Raw genomic sequence first — 18,240 nt, 5'->3', positions numbered from 1 at the left:
TTGATATTTGCAGAACATACAATTATTTGTTATTAAACGATTAAGGATTGGACAATTATACAAAACAATAGCTGACGAATGATTGCGTCAGGCTTTTCAATCGTCCATAATTGTTCAGTTCGTATTGTTGAAAAATATTCCCTCTAAGTATTAACGTACGTAGCACATGCAATCATTTGTTGTTAAACAATTGATTATTAATCGGTTAGTTAGAATACTGGCTTACGATTTGGTCACGCTAGATTTATACGAAACAGCCACACGAATGAGTCATTGTATTAACATAGTAATGCACGTTGCAGGTTGGATTAAAAACGTGTATAATGTCGGTTAATTAACAAGTTAATTAGGCGTTAATGTTCGCGTCGGGACGTCACATTGCTATTCAACCGTGCGATTTCCGGTAAACGCTACGACGACGTATCCCCGGCCGGTCGTGAATTATTCAATATCATTTCGATAGAATTGAAATAAAATCGCGGAGTTCTCGTCTACAAAGAGAGACGCAAACAATTTCCGAAAACATTCATTACATCTGCGCCAACTACGCCCCGGAAAATTGCTTTATGAAGACCAGACGATGCGTGCACGCTGATCCGAAAATTTATTTCCACTTCCGTCCAATTTTCCGGCATTTATTTTTATGTTATATTCCATCACTTGCTAAGCTTTTGCCATAAAACTAACCATTCCGTTCGCTTCAAATTTCGTTGCCGTATTCGCCAATTCATGGTCGGCGTAAACAAATTTATTGCTTGCGAAAATAACCATTTTATCTAGGCTCGAAAATATGGGAAATGTTGTCGTCTTTGGAAAAATTGTTTACAGCGAGACTAATGGAGATATTTAATTATAGTTTCGCGAGCATGTCGATTAATGTGTTGAAATGCATAAAGGATTGGGGAAAATGGTAATTGTTATTTAAATTATAAAATTGGCAAATGTATAGGATCTCTGTGCTTTTAAAAATTGTATTGGAATTGAATGTAACATAACATTAAGTGCGTTTAGAAAATTAAGAAATGTAAAACACCTCTGTTCTTATACAAATTAATTACAACATAAGTAACAAACTTATTCACTTAAAATTTTGCGATCACATCCTCCACTCTGTAATAAAGACAGTCAAAAAGATTGATAGCAATAGTAAAAAATTTAGGGGGATTTAAAAAATTAGGAAATATAAGACGCCTCTGCTCCTACAAAAATTGATTGCAAAATAGCTAACAAATTTATCGACTTAAAATTTTGCAATCCCATCCTCCATTCTCTAATAAATATAAAAAAAGATCAACAGCAATAACCAATCTTCCTCTGAAAACTGCAACAAAAATTACCACCAAAATTAAAAAATCGCTAAACTCCGAATACTTCGTATTTTTCTAAAAATCGTAGAACACCTGTCCCCGAACATGGAAAGTGGTGGATCCCATAATCACAGGGTGCGTAACACGGGATCCATTGTCCGCGGCTGGTACGCGTTAATTCATGGCTGTAGAACAAGGCGAGCTCTCGTTTTCGTCCATTAAAGTGTTGCGCCAGGCCGACCGGAACAGGGCTTCTAATTTTACTGGAACGCGGCCCGTACGTCGGCGCGCCGCCATTTGTCCGTCAAGGGGTCGAGCTGTTAATCTTTCACGGTCCCCCATCGCGCTCCGTTCCAAATTTACCCCGGGCCGGTTTCCTCTCCCGCGCGCGCAGATGCTCTTTAACGTCGTCGCGAAGTCCCGGCCACCTGAAACTTTTTCCATTTCCATGGAAATACGGCTCCGCCCCCGCCGTCGCCCGCCTGTCGGCGATTTTCGCGGGGGACGCGAGGTTTCTTTCCCGATCCTCCTTTAGGGGATTCCTCGGCGAGATAATTAGCCATTAAAAATAACTACACGTGTTCCCAGCAGGAAGTCGGCCTTGGCGACAGCTGATCCTCTCGCTGGACCCCATCCCCTTTGCACTCCAATTAATGCCGCCGTTTTATCCCTCCCTTGGCCGTCCTCTTTTTTTTACAAGGACCGTAGCCGCGTTAGGACATTAGGGTTGCATTAGGACCGTCCGTATCGTCCTCCCTTTTTTCACCTAATTTCCCGCGCACTCTTAATCCAACCGGGATTAGGTTTGCTCAATTTCCCTTGCCCCTCTTCGCTATTCTTTTTCCTTCCATGCAATTCGTCCGATTAGGGCGGTTTTTGCACCTAAATTCCAGCTGGCCAACTACGAGTAGAATTAGTTTCCTTTCTTTTTGTCTGATATTTTTTTGTCTTACGTCCAATGTGGTTGATTAGGCCAGCGAGGCGTTCTGTATGTTATTTATTCGTATTAACCCTTTATTCTCGGGTGGTGACTTAAAAAATCGAGGAATTGTTAAAGGTGTAATATTGTTCTGGGTCGTGATATTCGGTGTTATGTACATAATTTATAATAGACAATGGAAGTATTGTAGATCAGAAAAATATCAATTAACCCTTTGCTGTCGAGTTGCGATTCTAAGGCGCTGCTATATTTATCATTCCACGTTTCTTAAAACAATTTTTATGAAATTTACTTATATTCGAGAAATTGTGAAGAAATTAAAAATTATCACAAAATTCAGTTCCATAATGTATAATTATAATTATAATATTATGTATAATTATAATGCATATTGATTATATAAAATGAAAACATTGTAAGTCTCTAACATTGTAAGTCGCAAAGAGTTAAAGCTCTAGAGTTAGCTCCAAGGGTTAAAAGGATTAACCCTTTTTCGTACTTTAACGAGTCATACTAGTGATAGCGATTTCTAGTCACAAGCTGTTAGGTATGAACATTCTCTTGTCATCAATATTTAAACATTCGAGTAGATATAAAATTCTCTTCTAACAAACTAGTGTGCAACTGTTAGTGTGCAAAGGGTTAAGACAACGACGAGGGTTGTTAGCTCGATTTTATCTCGCTGCTTCAGACTCATCTTTCTCACGCGTATCTCTCGATCAGTGGAATCAAAGATCACTTACTAGATCGCTTATTAGATCACGCATTACATCGTTCATTAGATCGCTTATTAGATCGCTTTTCGCATCGTAACTTCAGTTTATTGACAAATAATTACACAGTCCCGCGATGACTGTACCAATTCCGCTTCCGCGCGACAGCGCAGTTCCCTGTAAAAGTCGAGTGCCACGTCTTCATTGAATTCTTTTTCCTATCGCGTCCATTATTCATGAGATCGCGGCGACGAATTCTCGAAATCGCTTCGAGTCTCGCAAAAACCGCTTAATAATTTACAGTCGTCGTTATTAATCCGTGTTCCGAGGAACAATTTTTCTGGACGCGAGTCGAGGCGACGTTTTTTAATGGAACTGTCGTTTCACGGATTGCGAGTATCCGGTCGACACGCGACAGATCGATCAGATATAAATGACATAATTATGTTAAACAGTCGTGTTTCGTCAGACGTCGAACGTCGTCGTCGGTTCGCGCGATTGAATTTTGTACACCCGGCCTTGCATCACCGGCAACTCGGACTCCCGAAGATGTCTCCGAGAAAATCTGCATTCCTGTGTCGCGGAATTATGTAACGAGGAATCCTGAATTATTATCGAGTCGCACCGGCATTATCGGACCCTGGATTGTCGAATGATTGCCGGTTATCCATCGCGACTTTATCAAGGATAATACTGTTTGTGCCTGGTCTCTCGCAGTACCGTCGAACGAAATTAGTATAGAGACACTGATAGTCTCTTTGGTAGAGAGAAAGAGAGCTAAGTATTTTGGTAATGAAATTCATTGTTGGTCGAGATAATAAGAAGCGAAAACGTGAGGAACGAATTCCTTCGTTTCTTTTGTAAATGAAATAATGAAATGCATAATTGCGTAGCCAAATGAAGACGAGAATGTTATAACATTTTATAGCTTGTAATATTGTAATATTATAGTATTTTATAGTTTGTAATATTGTAATATTATAGAATTTCATAGCTTGTAATATTGTAATATTATAGTATTTTATAGTTTGTAATATTGTAATATTATAGTATTTCACTATCTGTAATATTATAATATAATTCTATTAATCTCATGTTTATCCTATTTATCTTATTTTATACTAGTCCATTTTATGTCGCTTTAAGATACACTGTTTATTATTATTATACTAATCCGACTCTACAATATCTCCACGTTCCATTACCTTTTTACTATTTCTTTCTTGTCATATCTATCATATCCATTTATTTTTACCCATTTTATTATCTATTTTATCATTTTATTATCATTTACTACTATACTCAATACTTATCTCAATTCTACTTATAGCAATTGAAGCTAGAAGATAGAAATATTATATATCAATGTTACAATATTTTCTGCAAAATTTTAGCCAACTGTCTCTACGTAAATTTTATTATACAGTTACACAATTTATTATCTAATACTATTTACATAAAAACAAAGCAATTTTCCTTCTATTAAGTCTTTTGCTTTCTTATTATTCTCTCATTATTCTCTTATTATTCCCTTATTATTCTCTTACATATTCAAGCAACTTTTAATTCCATTACCACAATACTTACCTCCTTCACCGAAGAATCTTACCGCCACCATAGAAATTTCGCCCCGTATAGTACAACACCATGAACGAAACGCGCGTCCCCGCGCAAATCCCCGAATGCGTTTCGATCGCGCGCGGCGGTGGGAAAATGGAGCGTCGGGATCGAGGCACGCGCGTGGAAATCGCTTATCCTCGTCGGCGCGAGTCGTTTTCACGGGGGTCGCTGCTTTCAGGAGAAGCGGGCCGGATCTCCCCTTTGCTTCCCGGATCAATAAGCAAGCCAGATTACTTTACAATTGCCTTGCTTTAGCGGCTCGCGGGACGCGAGAAGCGGCCGCGTTCTTTTTTTCCTTTTTTTTTTTCTTCGATCGACCGTCGATAAACTCCGAGCCTGGGAAATTTATCGCGTGCCACGGGACTGCGGGACCGGGGGCGGGCGGGCGTAAGGGTGTTGATGACAAATTACATTTTTCCCCTGTTCATCGATCATGCTTCGAGTTATTAGGAAGCGACCGTGTCGCGGCGGCTCTGCGATCTTCCAAGGGAATCTCTCTCCGGGCGCGATGAATTGTAATCAGGCTAATGACGGTGCATTGTTATGGCTGGGCACGTACTGTCGCCGGCGAAAGGGTGGAACGATTTATGGGGAAATTTGCCGCGGCCGTTATCCTTGGGTACATTTCAGAAATGGGGATGCTGTGTTTTAAGAAGATTTTTAAATAAATTATTCGCAAAATGTTTGACAATAGGTGACGAATATAAGAGAGGGGAGAATTTGAAAGGAGTTATGGGGAGGCAGAGTTTTTAAATAAGTATTCGGGAAAATTTTTGAATAAAATCTTGAGACGATGATTCGACGAATAAAAGTGCTTTTAGATGGAATAGTTTTGTAAATAGATCGTAGGAAACAATTTCTTAAACAAAATCGTCTGAAGATCTGACAATAGTCGACGGATTAAATAAAATCGAGGGGAAAAATTGAAATAAAATGATATAGAGGCATATTTTTCAATAAATCATTGCGAAAATTTCTGAATAAGATCTTGAAACAAGAATTTATCAAATAAAAATGCTTCTCGATAAAATACTTTAGTAAATAGATTATAAAAATAATTAAAAACAAAATCATCTGAAATATTTGAGAATAGTCTACAAATTAGATAAAATCGAGGGGAAAACTCTGAAATAAAATAACAAACCAACGTATATTCTAATAAGTAATTAACAAAATTTTCGAATAAAATCATGAAACGATAATTTAACGAATAAGACTGTTTCCAGATGAAATTGAAAAGAAATCACGATGAAACTCTTAAAAGCGAATCGTTTTAAAAATGAACAAATTTCTGCACGAAATCGCGTTTACGATTTATCGATTAAATCGTAAGCAACGTTTCCAATAAAATCGTAATTTCTCACGGCGCGTCGACTTATCAAAACCGCGTTGAAACGCACGCAAGGTGGGGGGAGGCGCGGGCGTCCACGAGTTTTCTTATCCCGTTTCCAACTGTTTCCTTCCGCGGATTTTTCCCGGGAAACTTGCGGCCGGGTGTTTCTGTGTCGGAAAGTTTTAATGAAATTATAAACCAATCATGGCGCCCGTTATTTCATCGGCGGCGTTTCTGATTAATTCGGAACCCGGGCGGTAGCTCGAAACGCGTGGGCATCCTTCGAAAATTTCATTAGCATTATTGCGATTAAATCCCGGCCCGGGTCCGAGCTCCTCGAGAAATAAAAAAATGCAATCCGATGTTCCTCGTTCGATGTTGAACGTCTCGCGGACCCGGATGATCGTTTCGATGATTTTCCTCCGTCCGCCGCGTGAGGAAACGTTTGCGCAACAATTTCCGCGAGGCGAAGAAAACGCGCGCGAGCTGAATTAGAAAAGCGAAGAGTTTTCCCGTTGCGCAATCGTGTTTCATTACTTTCCCGGTGATAATGCTCGCCAGGTGTGCGTTCTCTGGCCAAGATCATTTTCAATGGAACTCTGAAACGATAGGGGGATACAGAGTTTCTATGGGGACACTGGACATCCTTTAGCAAAAAGAAGCTATCTATCTGGATAATAAAATTAAAAGTCGGTTATATATTATTTATATAAGGACACTGACATTCTTTACTAAAAACAAGCTATTTATCCTGTTAATAAAATTAAAACCCGGTTGAATATATATTAAAGAATAATAATAAATAACTGAACACCATAACAAATGAAAAGACGGTTTATTCTTCTTTTTAAACGGTGTAAAGTAATAAAACGCGTAACTACGGAGCGAAGTTTGTATAGGAAAAATGTTTTATAATTTTGCACAGTTTGAAGAACTTTTTTAAGAACCTTTTTGTTTATTAAGTTGCTTTTTCCATTATTTGTTCAACCGACTTTTAATTTTATTATCAGGATAAGTAGTTTTCTTTTATTAAGGAATATTAGTGGCTCTGTACAAAATTCCGTCCACCGTAGTCCGAGTATGCTGCTCCGACTTTGCGATTTTTTTTCATGGAAATCCGCCGGAGCTTTTCTAATGGGATTTTCTGTGATTTTCAAGGGATGCTTTACCAGTGCCCACGAATTTTCTGACTCGATGAAAGTCAAAATACAGCTGGGGAGAGACGGCGAAGTAGGTTTATGGAAAACGGTGCACTGCGGTCGTATGCTGCTGCGTCGCGCTCGTATGCTGCAACGCGCTGATATACTGCATCGATGCCTCGAGATTTATACATATGGTCGATACTTCATATACTCACGTACAAGACTACCGTATTTTATGTACTCTTCACACTTTCGAGACTTTTATCTGCGTTATGTTTTGTCGGAACTGTTATCAAGCTAAGGAAATAAAATCGAACATTTAAAAGTGGAGGATTTTCTAATGGAAAATGCAAGAACAAGTGCTAGTGCGATTTTTGTAAAAGTATGAAGTACGCTATCGCATGGCTTATGTTTCTTATCATTATCTTCGAACATTTATATTTTGCATAGTAATCTGCGATCCAGCGATACAAACACTGAAGACTCTAATAATAGTTCGAAGACGATTGCGTACTAAATACTCGGATAGAACTAGACTAATGTTTATGCAAAATGAAACTTGTGTTTGTAAGTTCGACTATGTTGGAAGAGAAGTTTCCTCCTTTTTTTAATTATTTCGGTGAGCTGAAAGTAATGCATATATGCAGATGTGTATAGAATCATTGAGTATAATAATCGTAATCGTAAATGAATAATAATCTTAATAATTAAATGAAGGATAATAATAATGATAATTAAATTTATAAAAGTCATAAGGAAATTCGATATTGATAATAAATAACAAGTTCCATTTATTAATGATAGGTTGGTCCAACAGCAATAGTATCTACAAAATGCAAAGGGTGTATATTTAAATGCAATTTAGTTAAAATGCAATATAATTAAAATACAATGCTGATCAGATACAATATAATTTAAATACGATGTAATTCAAATAAAATATAGTTGAAATACGATGTAATTCAAAACAATAAAATTCAAGTACAATGCAATATAATAGAAATACAATGCTATTGAAATACAATTTAATTCAAATAAAATGTAATTCAAATGCAATATAATTCAAATAAAATGAAATTTAAATACGATATAATTAAAATAAAATGCAATTAAATTACAATGTAATTAAAATACAATGCCTTCCATAAATATTGCTAAACTATTGTCTACACATATATACATCACCCCAATCAAAGGGTTAAATCCTACAATACGTTAATACACACGCCGCTATATACGCACAAGTATCCAATAGAAACAAATAAATTATTTCCAATTACCGAGGTCTTCTAAAAATGACTGACCACCACTACGTCATAAAAACATTACAAAACATAAGGAAACCATAAATATAACGCAAGCGCAATAACAAACGTTCCTCCCATTCGCCCGATAAAAAAAGACCGCGCGCGAAGTTGCCGGAGGTTTCGAGCGAATACCGAAGCGGCCGACGAAGCATCCGCGGTAAATGTTGAATTAAATATTTTCGGCGCGAGGTAATTCCCGACGAAATGAAGATCCGACCCCGCGAAAGTATTCAAGGATCGCGGCGCGCGGCTCCGAGATTGTTCCCGGGGGCGGAGTTCAAGGCGACCGTGGCGAAATCCCGGCGACTTGTTGTCGGGCCGATTTGTTCCGCGGGCAAATATCGCCGGCCGGCATTTGAATTTAAAATTGGCAAACATTTCTGGCGGAGCGTCTTCTTCGCCCCGGGGCTACCTCATCAGGCCGCGCGACTCTCTCGGTTCCGCCTTGAACAATTTTCATTTTTCATTGCCGCCGCGGCGCGGTGCGCGGATAGAGTGCCTCCTTCGCGTTGCTCACGAAAGTGTGCCGGTTCGCCGAGGCGGAATAAGTTCGCGAGAGATAACGCGTGCCATTGATAACGTTATCGCGGTGCAACGTTTACGAGGATCGATAAACAATTTTTATGGCGTGACGCCGCGCTTGCCATGAAACCGCCGTTAAAAATTTTCCCGTTTTACGGCTGCCGCGACCAATCGCTGCGCATTCTTTTATCCTCTTACTCGACAGCCCGTTGTAATCTAGAGCGTTACGATTACATCGTGTTTCGGCTGTGTTGTATTTCAATTATATTGTATTTTACATGCGGTGTATTTTTATCGCATCGCATTTTAATTTGCGGACTGTATTTCTGTTGGATTTTGTTTCAATTGTATTGTATTTTGAGTATGTTTTATTATAATTGCGTTGCATTTCGGTACTGGATTTGAATTACGTTGCGGTTCAAGTACGTTGTTTTTCAGATGTATTGTATTTGAATTGCATTGTATTTTAATTATATTATGTTTGAATTGCATTGTATTTCAATCATATTGTATTTGAATTACATTGTACTTTAAGAATATTGCATCTGAATTGCATTATATTTTAATTATGTTGGATTTGAATTTGAATTGTATTTGAATTGCATTTTACTTGAACCATACTCAAGATTAAAATAATTTGTCATTGAATTCATTGCAAGGTTTGAATTATGTAATAGTATAACAGTTGATTTACCATTGCATTACACTTGAATTACAATTGAATTGCATTTCAATTGAATTCCAGATGAATTCCAGTTGAATTACAGTCGAATTAAAATTGAATTACTGTTGAATTACAGTCGAATTAAAGTCGCATTACAGTTGAGTTATAGTTGAGTTACAATTGAATTCAAGTTGAATTCCAGTCGAATTACAGTTAAATTCCAGTCGAATTTTGACTTAAAGTCGAATTACAGTTGAATTATAGTTGACTTACAGTTGAATTCCAGTCGAATTAAAATTAAATTATAGTTGATTTCCAGTTGAATTGCAGCCGAATTAAAATTGAATTACAGTTGATTTTCAGTTGAATTACAGTCGAATTAAAATTAAATTACAGTCGAGCCACAGTTAAATGATACTTAACGTGCAATACAATAAAATCAACACAACTTCGCCTCTATCAGACTACCCATTATTACACAAAATAAACCAATTCAACTCACTTAAAAAAATCGAAACCCCATAAACAAATATTCCCTAATATACAAACTTGAAATAACCTAAATTAACCTAAAACGATTTCGAAAAGCGTCGTCGAAAGGGCAGGCCGAGGTGACCTGTACATGACCTGTACATGCAGCGGCCGCCGAAAACCCTACGATCTTCCCTTCGGCGACGAAAAGGGCACGAAAACTTTCGAGCACGAATTCTCCCATAAAAATCGCGCACCGTTTGTCGGGAAAAGGGTGGCCTCCCGCGGAAGGGCTCCCGTGAAATGTGAAAGGGTGCGTCGCCGCGCGGTGATATTATCAGCGAAAGATCGACTGCGCGAGGAAGATGTTCTGAAGCAGACATGAACGACTACGCTATTCTCGTGCCGCACGAGGTCTCCTCGAGATTGGCACGCCGTGATTCCGGCACCATGAGAGTGACACTTCCGTTGACTTCCCTCAGAAGGCACAGCGGTTGCGTGTCGACGCTGTCGAGGACCAAGCCGCACCCAAAGCTGGTCTACGTGGCTGTTCCGTAAGTTTCCGGGCTCCAGCAAGAGGTGTTCAACTTTTTCTGGGATTTCAGTATAGCGCTATAAATATATATTGTTTATTGTAAATTAATTAGTTAATTGTTTTCTTTAAATTGTTTATTCGTTTTCATTGTGGACGTAATATAGCGTACGTTGAAGGCTAGCGTTATAAGACTTGCATTGCGTTGGGAGAAGATTCTCCCCACCAATGGAGAGGAGCTAACTGTGGTGGGGATAGGTAGCAGTGACTCTCAACCTCGAAGAAAATTGTATAAAATTTTCTTGATTGTTACACGTGAATTGTATGTTAGAGATGTAATGATTTATGATTAATATTATGATGGGATATGAAATTTTGTACAGTGTCTCTCAACCTTGTATAAAATTCTCTTTACTATCATTAATGAATCACGCGTTAGAAATGTAATAAAATGGTCAATGGGAAATAGTGGGGGTACGTAGAAGTGTCTCTCAACCTCTAGAAACATTGTATACAATTTTCTTGACTGTCATTAATAATTTACACCTTAGAAATGTAATAAATAGCACAATAGGATATAGTGGGGGTACCTAGCAATGTCTCTCAACTTCGATGAACTCGACAAAATTTCCTTAACCGTCATAAATGAATTCTATGTCAGAAATATAACAGTATATTGTTAATAAAATAACAAAAAGTGTAGAAGGGTTACGTAGCAGTGTTTCTCCATGTAGAGAAAAATTGTACAAAATTTTCTTGACTGTCATAAATGAATTGCACCTTAGAACTGTCAATAAGGTATAGTAGGAGTACGTGGCAGTATCTCTCAACTTTGAGGAACACTACAAAATAACCTTGACCATCATAAATGAATTCTACGTTAGAAATTCAATGATTTATCGTTAATAAAGTAGTAAACAGTGTAGAAGGGTTACGTAGCAGTGTTTCTCAACGTCAAAGGAAACTACAAAATTTTATTCTATATAGAATTCTACATAGAACCACAACAACTTATCATTAATAAAACACTAAATAAAATACAATCTCGACGAATACTACAATATTTCCTCCACTGTCGCATATAAATTCCATGCAAAAACTAATAAGACACTCAATAGAACAAAGAATAGAAATACCCAGAAAGATACCCAGCAGTGTCTCTCAACCTCAAAGAAAATCCACAAAACCTCGTCAACTCTCGCAACGAAATTCCAAGTCAGAAATTCGACAAAACATATCTCGACAGCGAACAACTCAGTATCGAACTATTCCTAGCTATTTATCACGTTCCACGAGCAGACAGAGAAGGCGCAACCCGAACAGATAGCGCGTTTACCGGCCCCGATACTTTAATCGATACACCGTCCGTATCAAAGACCCCCGCGAGCGACGCGGAGTCTCTCGGATCAAACACACGGCCGGGAATTAATGCAAATTCTGTTCGCGTCGCGTTTCCCCGGCCAGTTAGCCTTTCGCTCTTCGCCTACGCGCCGAGCGTCGCCGGGCCTTTGAAGCGCGTGGTGGCCGCGCTCGAGAAAGAATGAATCCATTAGGAAATTGAGCTCGAAATAATGGCTCGACCGATGATTCGTTTTAATTAGTCGGCGGGAGTCGAGGAGGGAACGACGTCGGAGCACGAAGACGCGAGACGGATAAGTAGCCGCTCCGACGGTTGGAGCCGCGCGCTATTACCCTAATCGCGGGATACATAATCGCCGCAGAGATTTTTCGGGGATCGTCTCGAAATCCCTCGGCGCGCGACGCTTGCCGATCCAATACGGTCCGTTTCCATCCTCGAACGATATTGACGGGTCGACCAGTGACCGGGTCGGACATGACCCGTCCTTGTATTCAAACGAAAGCCGGTCGTGCAAGGAGTCGAATTACGGTGGTTATTGTTTGACAATGACGCGGAGTTAGGATGGACGAGTTCGAAGAGACGCGATCGACCGCGCGCGCGCGCGATCAACAAGTGTATTTAATTTCGGAGCGCAAACCTTCGAGAAAGATAAGGTGCGAACGTCTCGTTTACCTGACACGGCCGTGCCCGAACCGCTAATATTAGTTGTCGGCCAGAGACCAATAACAAAGAAGAGATTAAAAGGCGCTTCCGTTTGCTCGCCGCCGCGCCTGTTACGCCTGTTACGTAAAAGACCGAAGAGAGAAACAGAGAGGAGCACGTCGTCGGAGCATTGAGTAATGGGTTGCTAGTCGCTGGATCGATCGGTTAGGGTCGCGCGGGCTACCGGAAACGCGCGCGAAAAACGTAACGCGGACGTGTTTCGCGGCGCGTTCGCAGTCGCGCGATAATAAATCGTGGAAACGAGGCGCGTCTTGGAATTGTTGCTGAATCGAGGATGGACACGTGTTCGTGTAAACAGCATAATCGGACACTCGATATGCTTCGAGGAAAGTCATAATCTGCCGGTTCTCGTAATTCTGTGGATTACGTCGATTAGGCTCAGATAGGGATTTGCAACGGTTTGGAAATACGAACAGGCGCTACTTGACACGAGGGTCGAGTAGATTCGGTGAGCCATGGTCAGACGGAATATTCTAACACACCGGCGATGGGAAACGTCTCCTTTTATTGTACGCATTTTAATATACAGGGTGGGGTAAATAAAGTGTTACGAAGCAATATCTCCATGATCGTCAATGATACGCGAAAATGCTTGAGGAACAAATTGTTTGGTTCGAAGGGGCACATGTTGTGGTATATATACTATATTATAGTAAACCATACTACATATACTATATTATATTAAATATAAATAATAAATATATATAATAAATATACGATAATATACATTATAATATAAATACTACATACTATGTATGTAATATATATTATAATAAAAATACTATATTAATATATACTATATTATTAACCCTTTGCACTCGAAGACATTTCAACTGCGAATCTAAAATAATTTCTCTGGCTTCAAGTGTTTCCATTTTATATAACAATATTTATTTTATGCATATGAAATTGAGTCTTGCGACTCATACAACAGTCACACTTTCAACAATTTTTAAATCTAAGCTTTGACGATATGTATTGAAAATAATTCTGGAACGTGCTACAACTTAATGGCGCCGCAGAGTCGCCACTTGATTGCAAAGGGTTAAAATCAGCCAGAAAAATTGTAACAAAATTTTCCCGTTGTTTATGTCTTACTCTGCTGGAATCATTTTCTTTCGTCTTTGATTGTTGTAAGAAAAATCGTCGAGCATCGACAGCGAACACTTTTTAATTATTAATGTTATTGCGTTGGAGGGATCATGAGATTCGGCCAGCAAACTGTCGGACGTGACATGAACGTTATTTTATGACGCAAATCTCGCGGGATGAATTATTATCAATCTCTCGATTACAATTAAATGATTTCATAATGTCAGTGCTATTATCCCGGTCTAATTGTCTTCAGTAGATTCGATCAGCCATGGACAGGCCTCCGGTGTACATTATATTTTAGTATGAATCTCGTGCAAGCAATTATTATCGCTCTATCAATTACGATTAAATAGTATAATGCTAATAATAAATATTGCTCTTTCATAATTGTCTTCGGTAGACAATTCCCTCCAACCAGGCTAGACGTATAATGTCAATTATATTTGAATATAAACCTCGTAGAAGCAATTAGTACTCTATCAATTATAGTTAAATAGTTTAGCATCAATTGTACAATGTATATTATATTTTAATATGAACTTTATAAAAGCAATTATTACACGGCCAATTATAATTAAATAGTTTAACGCAAGCAATTCGTATTATCTTTTTATAATTGTGTTCAGTAAATCTAACAAGCCGTGGTCAGTCGTACGATGTGCGTTATATTTTGATATAAACCTCGTAGAAGCAATTATTACTTTGTCAATTATAGTTAAATAGTTTAAAGCTAGCAATACGTACTATTGTTTTATAATTGTCTCCATTAAATCTAACCAGCCGTGGTCATATAAATTATATCTTAACACTTTACCGAACGGTAGCCTATAAATCGGCGTTTTATAGATTAATCAATAATTTGTTATCTATCAGAGAGATCAATCTATTAGGTTGTACTACTGCGAGCTCCCACATTATTATATAATCTTATAAATTCCGCTACGAATAAAATCAATAAAATGAAAATAGAATAAGTAAAATAGATCACATAAATATTGTTTATGGGAATGTAACAATGTTTACAGCCGTAGTAACCGGTCGGTAAATTATAAATCTTATATTTAATTTGTCTTACATTTAACTGTAATTAAATACACTCCAATACCGAAAATAATTCTATCAAAACGGTGTCCAGTAGAACAGGTCAGCGACGGGCAGCCACGCGATAATATCGAAATTCGGCCATTCTCGTTCCGGCTAAAAAATCGCGAAATATTTCGACGATTCCGTCGGTCGATTCTACGTTTGTTGGTATATCCGTGGTCTGTGGACTGTCACAACGGCGAACTATTTAGTCATTGAATGGCAAGGCCGGGGCATTAATCGGTCTTACATAATGGCCTGTAACGATTACTATCGCCGGCAGGAAGACGGAGCGCGTTTTCTGGTCAACGTTCACGATTCACGGGGAACGCGAAAGAATGTTAATCAAGCCGGCAGGTAATTAAGCGGCCGCTTAACGAGCGAATAAATCGTCGCGATTATACCACGGGTAATTAGTCCGAGCACGTGGTTTCCGGTCGTAGGTCGGGAGATCCGTCCGCGGCCGAGGGCCTCCAATTATTTTCATTTCACTTAGGAGAAGCATCGATCGAACACCGAAAACTATGCGAATCGTTTGTCACGTGACCGACGCCGCCGCGACCAAGACAACGCGGCCACCGGGAATAATTGTAGTACGGTTTTAATCGAGCCCGGATAATCAATACTCCGGCTGACGACCGATGCTCGTTATATTTCAGCGATTTGATGTAATCACAGGTCCAATTAGCGAAAACCGCGCGTGCGCGCGCGCGAACCATTTTCCGTTTCGGTAAATAAATTGTCGGCCGTCAGTGTCACGTACTCGGGGGCCGAATTTTAATTATTCCCTCGGCGGTGATACATGCGCGAACAAATTTTGTTGCACGCCAATTTCGTTCCAGTTTTAAAATCGCATCGTAGAAAGAGCCGCGCGCGCGCGCCCCACTTACCGGGTACGAACGGCGCGACGACCGTTTTTACCATTCATTATTCATATTCCCGATACCGTTTATATTTGGCGAGTTTTTCTGAACGCGGGGAAATGCGCGACGCTTCATCTGTCACCGACGATTTCGCGTTTAATTTTCGTTTCAACGGGCTCGCGGAATATCGTCGCCGATCCGACGACAGATATTTATTTAAAATTTCGCCGTCCGACGCGCCACCATGCAACGACGACGATCATCGCCGGTTCTACGGACACGCCGGACAGTTTAATCCGAACGATCACTCTGCACAGGGTGTCGCGAAAATCATCGATTGATATTCCACCCGTTGCGACAGACTGCGTGTGCAACCTTGCATGTCGGGGCAGTGGTGTCACTGAAATGGTCGCGTTTCATCGAAAAATCGAGTTTGCCAGGGTGGACATTTTTTTATAAATTCTACGAAGTATTGTACAAGTCTGGGGGAAGTTTTAAAAATTAACACATTAAAGGCGGGAGTCGTAGTACTACGATTTATCTCGACTGTAGCTTAAAGGCGGGAGTCGTATTAGTACGGCTTGCAACCTCATTGCGCAATCTATGCGCAATTGATGCGCACTACATTTGTATTTAGTATGTTTTGTCGTTTGAAGCGTTACCTAGCATACTTCCGTCAAGATCCCCCGCCTTTAATGTGTTAATATAAATTGGTTTAGTTATTACGAATTTTTTAAAGAATATTTTATTTGTCACATTAAGCGTGTGGAGGAGATATTCGTAATTTATTGAAAAATGAATATTTCGCATTGTAAATTTTTGTGTATACTCTCCAAGGTATTATATAAATCGAAGAAAATTTTTAAAAATTAATGATAGCTTATTTAGTTATTATAAATTCCTAAAGAAGGATTTTTCTATCACAAGTTGACTAATAACTTTCATTTGAAACAAACTGTTACATTTCATTAAAAAATGATTCTAACAAGCTTAACATTTTTTTATATACCCTACGAAGCACTATTTAAAGATAAGAAAAATTTTGAAATTTAATGTCAATCCATTTAATTATTAAGAATTTTTTAAAAAGATATCTGCCTGTCACATTAACCATCTTGAAGAGACATTCATAATTTACTGAAACCTTAATATTTCGGACTGAAAATTTTTGTACACGCTCATCAATATTATTATACCAATCCAGTAAAAATTTGACAAATACCTAACAATCCATTTAGCTACGAAAAATTCGTAAACGAGTTGTTCCGCCTCCAGCGAATCACCGTTCTTCGCTTCCAATTAGCGCGACGCGAACAACACTTTTTCCAAGAATACATCGTGGCGCCTCGACGGTATAATTAGATATATTTATGGGACACCATGGGCCCAGACAGGGGGAGCCAGAAATTGTTTAGCGACGAAACGCGATACCGTCGTTACCGTAACGAAGAAGTCTGACTAACACGCGTCGACCAGATTATTTACAGCCTCGCATTACGGTCTGTGGTGCTTCCCTAGCATTATCATAATGTCCGAAATCATTTTTCCTGTCTCTCCTACATCACAAAAGAAAAATAGTAAAAAATGATTAGAGTCCGCAGACATGTAGTTTGCCAGAGAAAGAAATCCTCAACAATTTAGCGAACCTCCATCGACGAAGATCGACTCTCCGTAGTAATAATTAACTCTTTTCCAGCGGCGCACTCTGACAGAGAAGCGTCGAATAAATTAATTAGAAAACTACTTAAGATAGTTTTAAGATGGTAAAAACTGGATATTTTTAATTTTCAATTTACTTAACTTTCACATATCTTCTATAATAATTAGAAATGTAATATGAAGCGTTAACAAATATATTTACAAGTTTATTGATGTACATACATCCATAAGCAACAGACAAACGATTTAATTGGCTAAAGCAACAGACAACATATTTAATTTGTTAAAGGAAGAGACAAACGATTAAGAAACGATTGGATTTGTTGCAGTTTCGACGTGGAAAATGGCGCCTCAACGCTGGACGGAGGCCCCGGAGGCGGAGGTGGCGCCTCGCCGAGTTCAGGCCTCATTCTCCAGAACCTGCCACAGCGTAGAGAGAGCTTCCTCTACCGCAGTGACAGCGATTTCGATGTGTCGCCGAAATCGATGTCACGGAACAGTTCGATCGCCAGCGAAAGGTGAGGGCTTGCGAGCAATATCTCTCGTAAACGGTAACCCGTTCCACTCGGGACGAACGCCGTCGCGCGTCGGCCCCCTCTTTACTTAACACTTCTTTCCCCCGACTTTTGCGAGCGATTCCGTCGGAAGCCGGCCGGTTCTCTCTCCGGGTTCAGCCTGTAAATAGTCGTCGCGGGGAAAGTGGAACATCGTCGTCGTCTAACCGGTACACATTGTTTGTCCAGCTTCGCGCGGCCCGTGCAGAGGGAGTATTTGCACGGGAAAACGAGTTTACAAGTGTGCAAGTTGTTTCGCGCGGCAAACATATTCAGTAGAGGCGGTCGGTTATGGTCAGACGCGCGGTTCGCGATCAATATCGGAACGAGAAGAACGTTCGCATCGCGGCGG

General features: G+C 39.5%; 1 protein-coding gene across 14 annotated transcripts in view; it reads left to right on the top strand.

The window, feature by feature from the left end:
• Positions 1-18,240, top strand: part of Dnc (phosphodiesterase dunce) — a 467,245-nt gene that overhangs the window by 342,995 nt on the left and 106,010 nt on the right. For 12 of the 14 annotated variants that reach the window (XM_078188084.1, XM_078188083.1, XM_078188079.1 and 9 more), the window contains one exon: positions 17,664-17,852. In XM_078188084.1, coding sequence (XP_078044210.1) covers positions 17,664-17,852 — 189 coding nt within the window. Of the gene's footprint in view, positions 1-10,136; positions 10,574-17,663; positions 17,853-18,240 lie in introns of all 14 variants that reach the window. The other 2 variants (XM_078188078.1, XM_078188077.1) reach the window with 2 other exon arrangements.

This window comes from Augochlora pura, chromosome 7 (genome assembly GCF_028453695.1).
Source record: "Augochlora pura isolate Apur16 chromosome 7, APUR_v2.2.1, whole genome shotgun sequence".
Taxonomy (NCBI): domain Eukaryota; kingdom Metazoa; phylum Arthropoda; class Insecta; order Hymenoptera; family Halictidae; genus Augochlora; species Augochlora pura.
The sequence above is the reverse complement of the archived record's forward strand: the minus strand, read 5'-3'. Positions and strand labels throughout refer to the sequence as shown.